The 14,002-nt window shown below is 30.8% G+C and overlaps 1 protein-coding gene across 1 annotated transcript; it reads right to left on the bottom strand.

Annotated features, from left to right (window-relative positions):
* Positions 1-6,511: 6,511 nt before the first annotated feature.
* Positions 6,512-8,893, bottom strand: LOC126723623 (two-component response regulator ORR10-like). Its single transcript, XM_050427213.1, has 5 exons — positions 8,444-8,893; positions 8,205-8,311; positions 7,971-8,048; positions 7,107-7,177; positions 6,512-6,976 (listed from the first exon to the last, which is right to left on the bottom strand). The coding sequence occupies exons 1-5, from the start codon at positions 8,544-8,546 to the stop codon at positions 6,784-6,786; spliced, it is 552 nt and encodes a 183-aa protein (XP_050283170.1). The 5' UTR covers positions 8,547-8,893; the 3' UTR covers positions 6,512-6,783.
* Positions 8,894-14,002: the final 5,109 nt, after the last annotated feature.

Genomic DNA, 14,002 nt, shown 5'->3' with positions numbered 1-14,002 from the left:
GATAAAATAATGTCTTTAAAAGCTAATACTACAAAGGCATAAAATCTATCTATATTTCTTGAAAGTCCAAATTTTAATGGGGCAATGTATAGCATTTGGGCTAAAAGCAACCCAACTCAAGAAAATCATTTGAGACTTTACATACCTACCCAACAATCATGAATCAACCCAACTTTTACCCTATGGGAAAGTAGATCGTTAAATGATGATAAAATGTCCAACTAATTCCTTTACTAATTCTCTATGGTTAAATGTTTTACTGATATTTTTACATTGGACTCACAACTATACAGTACTGTTTTATTTCACTTTTATCTCAATGTTAAATGTCCATCGTTCAATTTAACTTATTATCAAACACTTATCGTTCTGCTTTCATTTTAATATGAGAAAGATTTTGCAGCATACTTACCTATATTATTTTACTAATTAATTTATTGCTAGATAGAAATTAAACTATTAAACTTCCTTTAGTGTTCATTTTCTCCCCTTTGGATATTGGGTTCTGTCTTTTTTTTTTTTTTTTGGGGTAAGATTACAAGTGCACCAGCAGCCATCAATCTTCTTTTGGTCCAATATTTAACTTCAAGTTTGCTTCTTCTTCTTCTTCTTTTTCTTTTTTATTTAATTTTTTTTAAAATGTTTAACAAGGTCAGCCCTCCAACAAACATGTGACCACACACAGAAACACCCCCCCTCCACCTCCCAAAAAAGAAAAAATGTTGCAACATACATTTTTTCCAAGAAAAAAAAAATATCTATCAATGGCTCACTAATTGGCTCTACCTTATTTGAATTATCTTCTAAAAAAAAAGGATAAATAAACATTAATACATCTTAGCTTTTAGGCAATCCTTAACAAGAATTTGGTAAGATTTTCACAAAATTTTGTCAAGATTTTCAAACCATGAATAAGTGAAGCCACCTACCATTCTTTATAGGCAAAGCCACCAAGAGAAGTCACCTAAATTTTTTTTTCCCCTCTGAAAGATACCCTACATTCAATCCAATATTTTGTGACATAATTTCAATCCAATGACAGCATTACACGTAGGTAATCTGCCATTTTGCTAGCAGGAAAATAATTGCCCTTTATTTGGTAGGTATTACTATTATTATTAGAAATAGTAGTTTTGTTTGTTAATAATATAATATGGGAGGTCTTTCACTCATTTGATATGGTTTACATGAAAGTTATGATGAAATCTGATACTATGGATGGGGAGGTGGGGATGGGTTGGTTCTCCAAACTTTGTTCCCCATTACACATGGTTTGAAGTCAATAGGTAGCAAACTAACGTCCTGTAATTACTTATTATTAATTGATTTTTGTTAAGGAATATTCTAAGAAGTCAAATTATATATATATTTTTAAAAACATACGTGTTCACAACAAATTTGTGCGTGTAAACCAATGAATCATTAACATGTATAATATTATTTAATTTTTGAAAAATATGCACTACAACTCATAATTAAGCATTTATAATCTTTAACCATACTTTTAGGACACTTGTTAACATTTAACAATACTAATTATTAATATATGGTTACAAACAGCCGTCCTCATTAGATAAAGAGTTAAAAACACCCAAGTTAAGTAATTAACCAACGTGGGGCAATGTTTTACACTATGATTTGTATTCTAAATGCAACAACTTAATCCAAGCTATTGATTATTTATCATCTTCCTTATATATATAAATTCCAGTACTAAAAGAGTCACCTTTTTTCTTTTTGGATGAATTAAAAGAGTCATTTTATCCTATCTCTTACGATTATCCTAAAACTAACCTTTGAGTCATTTATATTTCCTTAAATATCTTAAGTAAGTTTAGTGTAATTTTTCTTTTGTAATCATATGATTAAAAGAGTAAAATACATTACGTAGTGTGAGATATAATTGTAATAGATCATTACTAAATTTATAATAAATCATATCTTAATCACTTGAGATTGGATTGGCGATTAGGTTAGGTAGGATTTCTTTAGATTCATTGTATCGTATATCATGCATATATTCATGTGTTCATTATAATGAATTCCCTCATTTAGAAAATTTTCATTTCTTTACTTCAAGTTTTCATAGTGTATTCTTTCTTAGTTTACATACTAGAATTTATGCCTTATCATTGAATAAAATTCGATTAGATTGAGAAAAACAAAAGCTTTCTTCTCGGTCTGGTTCAAGATTAATTAATGACTTATGTTGCGATTTCTCTATAACTGTATTATTTGCTTCCATACCACTTTTTAAGATGTGAAAATGATTGATTAATTTAATTGGGCATTGTTAGTGAGTGTCCTAAATTCACAAGCTAATAAATATTAATATTAATATTTAAGATGTCTTTGAACTATATTATTGGACAATTCGTGCCAACCTAACATATCATATATGTATTAAAAAAAGAAAAAGGTTTTGTTCATTTAAAGTCTAAAAGGTCCAAATCTCATCCAACCACACTTTGAAAAAAAAAAAAAAAATCTATATATATTTATATATATTTATATATATATATATATATATATATATCCATGAATTATGCTCATGGTTCATATTTTTTGTACATTAAAAATGGGCTCATTTCTCTTCCATCATGAATTGGGTTCAAGGCCCATATTTCTCCTCAATAGACTATGGTTCATGGCCCTCATCATTTCTCTCATGTTTCATCTAACACAAAATGGGCTTTCCCAATAAATTTTCTTATCGGTAAAAAATGGGGTTTTGAGGGAAAAAAAAAATGCCCAATTACAAACTAGTCAAATTCTTTTGACTAAAAAAAATATGCGGCCCACCTATATTTCTTGAAGGCCCAAGTCTCAAATGGGTAAAATAATGTGTTTAAAAGCTAGTACAACAAAGGCATAAAATCTATCTATATTTCTTGAAAGTCCAAGTTTTAATGGGGCAAAGCATAGCATTTGGGCTAAAAGCAACCCAACTCATAAAAATCATTTGAGACTTTACATACCAACCCAACAATGATGAATCAACATAGCTTTTACCCTATGGGAAAGTAGATGATGATTACTGTCCAACTGATATTTTAATATTGGACTCACAACTGTACTAAATATTGGAACTGTTTTATTTCACTTTTATCTCACTGTTAAATGTCCATTGTTCAATCTAATTTATTGTCAGACACTTATTGTTCTACTTTCATTTTAATATGGGAAAGGTTTTGCTGCATACTTACCTAGTTATCTATATTATTTTACTAATTATTTTATTGTTAGATAGAAATTAAACTATTAAACTTCCTTTAGTGTTCATTTTCTCCCCTTTGGATATTGGGTTTTGTCTTTGTTTTTTAAGAATACAAGTGCACCAGTAGCCATCAATCTTCTTTTGGTCCAATATTTAACTTCAAGTTTGCTTCTTCTTCTTCTTCTTTTTCTTTTTTAATTTTTTTTAAAGGTTTAACAAGGTCAGCCCTCCAACAAACATGTGACCACACACATAAACACCCCCCAACCTCCAAAAAAAAAAAAATACAATACACATTTTTTCCAAGGAAAAAAAAAAAATATTTATCAATGGTTCACTAGTTGACTGACTATACCTTATTTGAATTGTTTTCTATAAAAGTAAGGAAAAATAAAATTAATACATCGTAGCTTTCAAGCAATCCTTAACAGGAATTTAATAAAATTTTCACAAAATTTTGTCAAGATTTTCAAACCATGAATAAGTGAAGTCACCTTCCCTTCTTTATAGGCAAAGCCACCAAGAGAAGTCACCTAATTTTTCCCCCCGAAAGACACCCTACATTCAATTTCAATCCAATATATTTTGATATAATTATAATCCAATGAGAGCATTACACGTAGGTAATCTGCCATCTTGCTAGCAGGGAAATAATTGCCCTTTATTTGGTAGGTATTTCTTTTATTAGTAGTAGTTGTTTTGTCAATAATATGGTAGGTCTTTCACTCATTTGATATGGTTTACATGAAAGTTATGATGAAATTTGATTCTATGGATGAGGACGTGGGGTTGTGTTGGTTCTCCAAACCATGTTCCCCATTACACATGGTTTGAAGTCAATAGGTATCAAACTAACTTCATTACTTATTATTAATACTAATAGATTTTATTAAGGAATACTCTCAAAAGTCAAATTGTGCAAAATATATCTAAAAAGACAATGAATTTGTATGTGTAAACCAATGAATCATTAAAATGTATATTTTAATTTTTAAAAAGTATGTAACACAACTTATAATTGAATATTTATAATCTTTAACCCATATTCTTAGGATCATTGTTAACAAGAATTGCCGTCGTTTGGTGGGTATTCTGTAAAATGTCAAATTAATCCACATGGGGGCAATGTTTAATTCTTCTAAATGTCATTTCTTAATCCTTTTTCCATTGCAATGATATGCATTAATTAGCACTTTTTTTTTTTGGAGTAAGAATACCATGCCTGTATTTTATTTAAGAAGCAAGAAAATCAGCAAAAACAAAAGTATTCACATTTGGTGGAACAGACTCCATTCAAACTAATAAAGAAAAAGAAAGTCTTGCTCTCTGGGCTAAGACATGTGTTACAACATTTCATTGCCTAATAGTATGAGAGAAAGAGAAATTCCTTAGGGAGCTAATATGAATTAAAGTATCTCTAACTAAATAACCAAAAGATGAAGAAAACATATCACCCATCGGTAAAGCCTTGATCTCATTCTCTGAATCACCTTCAAAGTGTGACTGTTGAAGACCAATTTCCGAAGCAAATATCACAGCACGCCTCGCGGCTAATATCTCCAAGTTCTCCACCGTTATGGGGCTTCCGAATTATTTCAGCCATTGCCATTAAGGTTTTCTTTTCTTAAAAATTATATTTTAGTTAGGTGAGTATTGGCCAGCTTGATTTATACAGTGAACTGAATCAAATTCTCCATACATTAAAAAAAAAAAAAAAAATAGAGGCTTAATAATACAAGAATAGAATATGGGTTTGGGATGTGTTGGTTCTCCACCGTGTTCCACATAATTATTAACATATTGTTTCCAAGTCAATAGGCATTTGATTCTCCAAAAAAAAAAAAAAGTCAATAGGCATTTGGTCACGGCCTGCCGTCTTCTTTGGATAAAAGACCCCAACTTAATCCACATGCCAATGTTTTTCTCCTTCAATTGTCCTTTTTTCCTCCATTTTGATCATGTGCTTTAAGAAGCAATTACGTTTTTTTTTTATTTTTTTATTTTTTTTTATTTTTTAAAATTTTTTTTATGGTTCATCATGAGAAGCTCCACTCTGCCATTAAGATTTTCTCTCTCTCTCTCTCTCTCTTTTTATCCAAGTCTTACATGCATAAAGAAAATAGAAGTTTGAAACTAAGTTTGAAACCAAGTCTTACATCACAAATGCTTTTTTTTTTTTTTTTCGTTATTAAGTTACATTATTGAAAATGCTCCAAAAACAATTTTACGTGTTTGGTGCGACATAAAATAAATAAATAAGTAATTTATATCTCACAATCCGATCCACCAAGTCTCACATCCCATGAGATCGGTGCAAACATAATTAAATCCACACACAAAACAACCTAATTTAGGCAAACCTAACCAAATCCACCCACAAACACAATTTGATTAGCATAAACTTGATTGGATCCACCCAAAACCACCATATTGTCCCCAATTTGCGCCAATTGTGAACCTCACAACCCCACCATGTCAATTTCTAACAAGCATCGGCATAGCTCATCACCATCGACAATCTCGAGTTTTGCCTCCCAAGTCACCACCACTTGTTGCCTCATGCCAAAAATTCCACAAACGAAGACTTACCATTACTTCATGTTCATGTGCCAAATATCTTATACTTATCTTATTGTTAGCAAAAATTCCACAAACAAAGACTTTACTATTACTTCATGTCCATGTGCCAAATATCTCATACTTTTATTTTATTTTATTTTTTTATACAAGATAAAAACTCTACTCTATCCTAATCTAAGTATATATTTGTGTGAAGCTTCCTCCTAGAGACTTGAACCCCGACCCTTACCCTTCACACCCCACAAACACTTATTCTTGTAGAGTGACCACCGCACTAAGGGTGCGCGATAGTATCTCGTACTTACTCTATCATTTTTTTTTGTTGGCAAAATATTCCACAAACCAGGATTGACCTTTACCAGATATTGCTTCTTGGAAATTTTATTACCATTTTTTTTAGCAAGTTGGGGGGGAAGATTTGAACCAAATTCTTACATGTGGGAGGATTGACCAAAACTACATAATTGCCAGATACATTTAATATATAGATTTCTTAATACAATTAAACTGCAACAAGTTCATAAATCATAACTTTATATCCATCCCTGTCATTTCTTCTTTCATTCTCTCTTGATTTGAACACATACTTTCCTGATCAAGAAATTGGACCAACTTTCAGAATTCATTTTTTAAAGTTCTGGCCTTTTAACCAGATGGAGTTTCCTTATCCTTACTGTTTGTACATATTTGACTGGTAACAAAATGCATCAAAGATATAGAAAAGGGTTTAATATTCTGTAAAATCAGTCAACAAAATTGAACTATTTGTGTTAATTTACAATAGACCCCAAAGCACAACATGGGGGGATGGATCCTAAAGATGGAAAATGTAGTCTTTCTTCTCTCTAATGAATCAATATTTCTATCAAGCCTGTGAGTTTCAAAAGCTTAAAATTAATTACGAAAATGAGTAAAAGATAGGGGAATTTCCCCACAAATTTCCTACTCTCTAAAGCTCCATATATCATCAAAGTGCTGGTTAGAGTTTAGACCACTTCCAAGCCATCATATTTTGTTCTTGTTTTGTCATGTGAATAGCATTCTTCCATGCCCTTTCTCTTGTTGATGCTGGGCTCTGATTCCTTGTCTCTTCCCTTCAACAAATGGGGTTTGAGCTTATTCACATCAGATAATTGAACTGGTTTCAAAAAGAACTCTTCTGCTCCTTCTTCCAAGCATCTGATCAAACCAATTAGACCATGTTAGATTAAAAACTGAATCGAACAATTCTCATTTAAAAAAAAAATTTAAAACTAAATGCATTTTTTAGTAACTAAATTAAAACAAAACTGTATGTTATTCCCTTTACCTGTTAATCCTTGATGGGATGTTCTCAGAGGACATGATCACTACTGGTATATCTTTAAGAGATTTAGATTCCTGCAAATCAAATAAAATCACAAAAAGATTTTAGTTTGCTTCCAAGAAATTTTCTTAAACTATGCCAAAAGTGATGACTAAGACATCAAATTTGAATTGATCAACCATAATATATAGGCCATATTTGATGCACTAAATTCTCAGAAAAGGAAGAAATAAAATAAAATTCCATAAATTCCATATCTGTAGGTGGAGAATAAGTCAGCCCCACAGCTACAATATGAAATTCAATTAGAGGTCTGCAAAGTCATTGGGGAATGCATATTTGGCTTGGAAATTTTCAAATCGAATCTCAAATCCAATACAACACACCAAAGTGTGTGTACTACACATAATGTCCTCTAATTTATGCCCAATTTTGGGAAAAAAGTTGGTCAATCTAAATTTAAACTAATTTACATGATTATATTCCCTCTGTTCCCCAAATTATTGCCTTACCCTAAAAGAAAAAAAAAGAATGCTCTCCCACCTCAATATTTCAAAATTTCAAAATTGCAAATTGCCCTTTTTACATTGAATTTTTTTTAAAGCATTTATATTTGTTATAAATTTAATCAATAAAAGGTTATTATTGTGAGAGTACTAGAGAAGAGTTAAATAAATTTTTTTAAGACAAGACCTTCTTTTTTTTTAATCCAGATATATGTTAAGACAATCAATTTGGTCTATTTCCGGCCAGAACTTGTAACATAAACTCAAAATTCCATTAAAAAAAAGTTATGAGCAACACATACTCTTTATATAATTATTATATGGGAAAATTAAGCAATTAATAAAATGCTAAAAAGCTTACCTTGATCTTTCTAAGGAGATCATAGCCTGTCATTCCCGGCATGCAGTAATCTGTAATGATCAAATTTACATCTACATCCTGTATGAGCAAAAAAAGAAAAAGAAAATCATTATAAGTTAAAAGAACCATCAAAATTCAGAACCATTGAAATTGGATCAATTTCATGGTTCATATCAATCATTACAATATCTAAAAATGTATATGATACCAAGTCCAAATAAAATAAGCATGTACCTGGTGATGATCATTTAGAGAAACAGAGGGAGCAAGTGCATCATTATGTTCATCTTCAAGCAAGCCCAGAAACTCTAAAGCCTTGCTACCAGAATCCACTGCAGTAACTGTGATAAATGAAACATACCCAGAAAGCAAAACTTAAATTAACAATCAAAATCCAAGTTTAGATTTTGTATCACAACCTTAATTCAAAACAGAAACTTGGTTTTCAAAGACCAAAAAGAGTATGAAATTACCATGATAAGAAGAGGTTTTTAGGAGCCTTTCAATCAACTTTCTGTCAAGAAGGCTATCATCAACCGCCAGAACATGGTACTGAGCCTCTGCAGCCATACCCATGATTGTTTTTCTTGAGTTATATCAAAAGCAAGAAGAACCCAATGAGAAGAAACACAAGGAGGAGGTGAAATATAAGAAGAAGAAGAAAAGCACAATGAGAATGAGATGGAAGAAAAGAACAAAGGGTGTGAGACTTTTAAATGGGAACCCATGACCATGAGGGAGGATGGGGTTGGGGTCAGAGTGAAGGAAATCCTCAAAGAAATCTGACAGTTTGGAAAGCAAGATCCGACAGATTTCGTCAAGAATCTCCCGGATCTTCTATGTTGATTTTTGAATTAGAGAACAAGCAAAGAAGGTGCTGGTTTTCCTATTTTAATATTGGACTTGTTCATAATGTTCCATTTGACCCTTTTGAAAAGAAATAAAGGCAACAATATATTACTATTATGGTGTGCTATACTGCTATTGATCAATGACTTTTCTTTCAATTTTCTAAAAAACAAAAAACATATGTTAGGACAGAGAAATTTCCCATGCACGTGTGTCACACACAAAATTTCATAATTTTATCTACGACGTACTGAGTTGGCAAATTGTGATTAGTGTATCCTCATTCTTACAAGAACCTATCATTTAGAAATTTTTTGAAATATACCAATTATTACGTACTATCTCAACAGTTTTGGAAAAGCTTTTAAAAATTTTCAACAAGTCTATTGACATCAAATTTCATAAGGTTTTATTATTATTATTATTATTTTATTACAATTGGTAAGGTGTTAAGTAATTGTAATTAGTGTAAAATAAAAGTGATATCAATAATGGTTCATGTGAAAGTAACTTTACACTAAATACAAAATGACGTTGCCTTAGCAAATTTTGTAATTTGTTGTGTTTGTAGCCTTGTTAAAAATTTTATGTGATCAGAATTTTTTTCCCCACATCCAACGTATACCAACCACAAGAGTGGAATAAGCATAGTGGCCATTGGCACATTTGGGTTCTTAGTTCTTACTAGCTCTTACAAATTGCTTGGTGAGATTTCCGTTGTTAAGTTAAAACAAATTGGTCCTTTCCTGTTCCGAAGGGGCAACCTTGTTAGATGGAATTAAATATATTGCAAAGGGACTGCATATGGGTCCAATAATCGGAACTTACACATCCAACGTGTATACCTGCGTAGACCAATTGGCAATTGCCAACAGATATACTTTTCCCCATTTTATATGTTCCCTACCCCCCCCCCCCTCCCCCCCTTCTCTCTCTTGACATGGGGTTAGCAATATTGTTTAAACATGAACCTTTATATTCACATTGTTTAGGGTTAAGAAATGACCGTCGGCTTAGTTAACCCGTTGTAAATACTCAAATTCAACACCATGAATACATTAATACACCTGGAGCCTATAGACAAATAATATATTTCCATGGGCAAATCCCCCTTGAGTGGCATAAGGTCGAATAAGAAGAGTCTTACATCATTAAAAACACACATTATTCCACTACAAAAATCTTATAAATATCATAAAATCCCTTTACTTTGGCACTGAAAGGAAGGGGATAAGGAAAGCAGAGCTTGGTTCATCTAGGATAACCAATTTATCAGAGCCTAGCAAAGATAGGCATTTTAACCTAATGCTAGATAAGAATCAAGACACCTTTCCTTTATAGGTTAATTAGATGCATGGTTTTAAAAATGGACCATAGATCGACCAATTCAATTAATTTGATTTTTAAAACCATGGTTAGATGTGTCTTGTAAAGAGAATGTCATCACAATAGTGACTGAAAGCTTGAAAGGATCATGGAAATAAAGGATAAGTGCACAGGGGAAGCATTTACTAGACATGGACCCTAGAGGCAACCCATGTTGTAAATTTGTGACAGGAGGTCCCTGTTACTAAATCGATTAATGAAAAAATGATGATCTTTGTGCCATGTGACAATTTGTCTTTTGGAAATGATGACATTGAGCATTAGATCCTTGACAAGTGGATTCATAACTCTAAACATCCATGCCTAGAAATAGAGGTAAAAATATTTTGCTTAAGACAAGAAGAAGAGGTGGGACAAGAGAAAAAATAATAATAAATAGTAAATGAGAGAAGAAGTGAAGAAAAATGAGCAATAAGAAATCGATCTGACTTACGTTGAGTGAGTTTCTCTCACCTAGGTAATATTTTGTTCTCGCATTAGATCCCTGGCTCGGTGTGAGGATTAGGGCTGATTTCAAGACTCGTGTTCTTACTTCTTTTTAGACTATTTGCCTTATTTTTCTTCTTCATGTCACTATCATTTTATTCTCTCACTCTTCATAATTTGGTATTTAATTCTCAGATTCAAACAATGTATTAAGTTTTAAATATTTAGACGCTTTTTATCATCAAACTAAGACATCAATTGGTTTTAAGTGTAGGTAGTGATCGAATTTCAAATCTTTTATTCAATAATAAAAATTTTATCAGTTAAATTAACTAGAAGTCTAGAATTCACAATTTTTTTTTTTTGGTATATAATTAAAGGCGAAAAACACATTTTGGTCCCTACATTTTCAGCCGATTCCCGTTTTAGTCCCTAAGTTTTTTTTTTACCGCTTTTAGTCCCTCTCCTGAAAAACCGTTCCATTTTGGTCCCTATCGTTACATCATAAACGGATATTGCTGATGTGGCAAACGGCATGCACTGTTGGCCTGACGTGGCCATTAAAATAATAATAAAAAATGCCACGTCAGCATTTAAATTAAAAAAATTAATTTATTAATTTTAACTAAATAAAAAAAATTAAAAACAGAATTAAAAACTAAAAATCATATGAATTGAGATCTAAGTGTGTCTTGAACAAGAACACCAAGAACACAAACTCAAATCCAAGAACACAAACCCAGAAATTAAAAAAAAAAAAAAAAAATGAAGGCTCACAATTTTTTTTACTCTAACACAGCACCAAAATGTTAAATTTCTAGACCCTCTGCTCGATCCTCCAGCTTATATAACAACAGCTCTGCCTTCAAGCAGTGAAATATCTTCAATCTCTGCTCTTCAGCTTGAAGTCAAGGAAGGTCCAACTTTGTCACTCATTTCCTTAATTTGTTTCTGGCAAAAATTTTAACTTTCTGTACCTCGTAAGATCTTTTTATTTTTAAATTTGTATTCTCTCTGCGATTTCAATGATATTTTCCAATTTCCCATCTAGGTTTTGTTGAAACGAGAAAACTTTCTTCTGGGTGAAGTTTTCTTCATAAAGTTCGTAGCTTTTAAAAAAAAAAAAATCCCATGTATGATTAGCTTTCTTCTTGATGATATCAAAAGAAAAATAGGAGTTTCCATCTGGGTTTTGTAAAACTCGAGGTTTCCTCAAGTGGGCCGATCTCTGTATATTCCCGGGAATCACTTTCATCGAGAAAAACCTCGAGTAAAAAAATCTTCATTATTTCCACCTCTTGCATTTTTTAATAAAATTTTGTATAAAGTCAAAAAATTTTCGTTACAGTATTTAATAATATAAATATATAAACAGAGATTTTGCGGTGTATGTGTTGTTTTAGGTATGGAGATTTTCAAACAGCTTATATGTGCGAAATTGGAAGGTTTTTATTAAGTGTGGTTTAGGACTTGCTGTTGTTATATAAGCTGGAGGATCGAGCAGAGGGTCTAGAAATTTAACATTTTGGTGCTGTGTTAGAGTAAAAAAAATTGTGAGCCTTCATTTTTTTTTTTTTTTTAATTTTAAATTTCTGGGTTTGTGTTTTTGGATTTGGGTTTGTGTTCTTGGTGTTCTTGTTCAAGACACACTTAGATCTCAATTCATATGATTTTTAGTTTTTAATTCTGTTTTTAATTTTTTTTATTTAGTTAAAATTAATAAATTAATTTTTTTAATTTAAATGCTGACGTGGCATTTTTTATTATTATTTTAATGGCCACGTCAGGCCAACAGTGCATGCCGTTTGCCACATCAGCAATATCCGTTTATGATGTAACGATAGGGACCAAAATGGAACGGTTTTTCAGGAGAGGGACTAAAAGCGGTAAAAAAAAAACTTAGGGACTAAAACGGGAATCGGCTAAAAATGTAGGGACCAAAATGTGTTTTTCGCCATAATTAAACTTACGGTCTCTATTTTTTTTAATAATGAAAAAGTGTACAAATAACCAATCCATTAAAGACCCTACTTCCACGTGAACTTATTGAAGAATCAATATATGAGGGGTCCATAGTCCATACGGTGAAGGCATTGTATTTGTAAGTGATCCTTTCATGTGGCTTCGATGGTAGCATGACCTCAACTCCAACAAAATCCCAATAGAGTAATCAACAACTTGCCCCATATGGGGACGAGTTTCCATGGTTTTATCTGTTCGGATTATACACATATTCCCATGTATATGAAAAGGACAAAGTTTGTGGTCCTGGTTGTGGAGAATGTGTTTTTATATATATATATATATATATAGATATATAGATCTAAATTTAAAAATGAAAAACGAGGAGTAAAAAAAATGTTGGACGTCCCAGGAAAAATGATAAAAACTTTGACTTATTTTTGAACTATTCGTCAATCAAATTTTTTTTTTTGAACTATTCAAAACCTTACCAATATTTTAAGTTTGGAGCATTCGCTGACATTAATGGATATTGTCAATATTGGATACTAGTATCTCATTTGTAGTACATGATTTTCTGTCAAGATATTAGTGTTATTCTGGCAGATTTTTTAGGCCATTAATAAAAGATACTATGTGATACTCTGAAATTTTTCGATCAATCAAAATTTTTAACTGGACCAAAAGGAAAAAAAAAAATCATGATAAGATTTTTAACTTGGACAAAAGCAATTGAAAATAAATCTATTTACAATTTTATCTTGATATATAGTTTAGTTAAATAAAAGGCTTTGTAACTCAATTAGTAGTTTGGTATTTTGATAATATATAACGAAGAAACTAGTATAATAATTGTGTGGTACACGAATCAAGAATAATATATAAATAAAAAATTATTTTAATAATTTAATTAAATTGAATAATAATAATAATAATAATAATCATAATAATAATAATAATAATAATATATAATAACAATTACTTTACATCATAAATGAATTTCATTTAAGACCAAGTTTTAATCAAAAACCAAATATCATATAAACTATAAAATAATTTAAATAATAATGAAGCTCCTATTAAGTTTTTTGAATATTTTTTTTTTATAATTGAATTTTAATCATAGTATTATTTTAATTTTATTTAAGCCTGTAGTAATAGAGTTTACTTAAGTAAAGTATATTAATAATTTTAATGTATTTATAATAAATCATATGACAAAATTATATCCTACAACTCATAATACTTTCTTAAAAAAACATTATAATACTTACATTGAGTCAAATAGTGTATGCACAATGTGTATAACCCAATTTTATTATTAAAAAAAATATATGTTAAAATATTCAAATAATATTAAAAAATATAAAACTTCTTTTAAATTTCTAGAAACCCTAGGTGATAAAATT

Source organism: Quercus robur, chromosome 4, assembly GCF_932294415.1.
Source record: "Quercus robur chromosome 4, dhQueRobu3.1, whole genome shotgun sequence".
Lineage (NCBI taxonomy): Eukaryota > Viridiplantae > Streptophyta > Magnoliopsida > Fagales > Fagaceae > Quercus > Quercus robur.
Note: the sequence above shows the minus strand (reverse complement) of the source record. Positions and strands in the feature narration are given on the sequence as shown.

What these genes read in the sequence shown, in the direction of transcription:
- LOC126723623 (XM_050427213.1), bottom strand. Translation starts at nt 8,546, where the DNA reads ATGGGTATGGCTGCAGAGGCTCAGTACCATGTTCTGGCGGTTGATGAT. An exon ending in AAAAACCTCTTCTTATCATG is followed by an intron (nt 8,312 to 8,443) that starts GTAATTTCATAC and finishes CATTTATCACAG; the next exon opens with TTACTGCAGTGGATTCTGGT. An exon ending in ATCCCATCAAGGATTAACAG is followed by an intron (nt 6,977 to 7,106) that starts GTAAAGGGAATA and finishes TGGTTTGATCAG; the next exon opens with ATGCTTGGAAGAAGGAGCAG.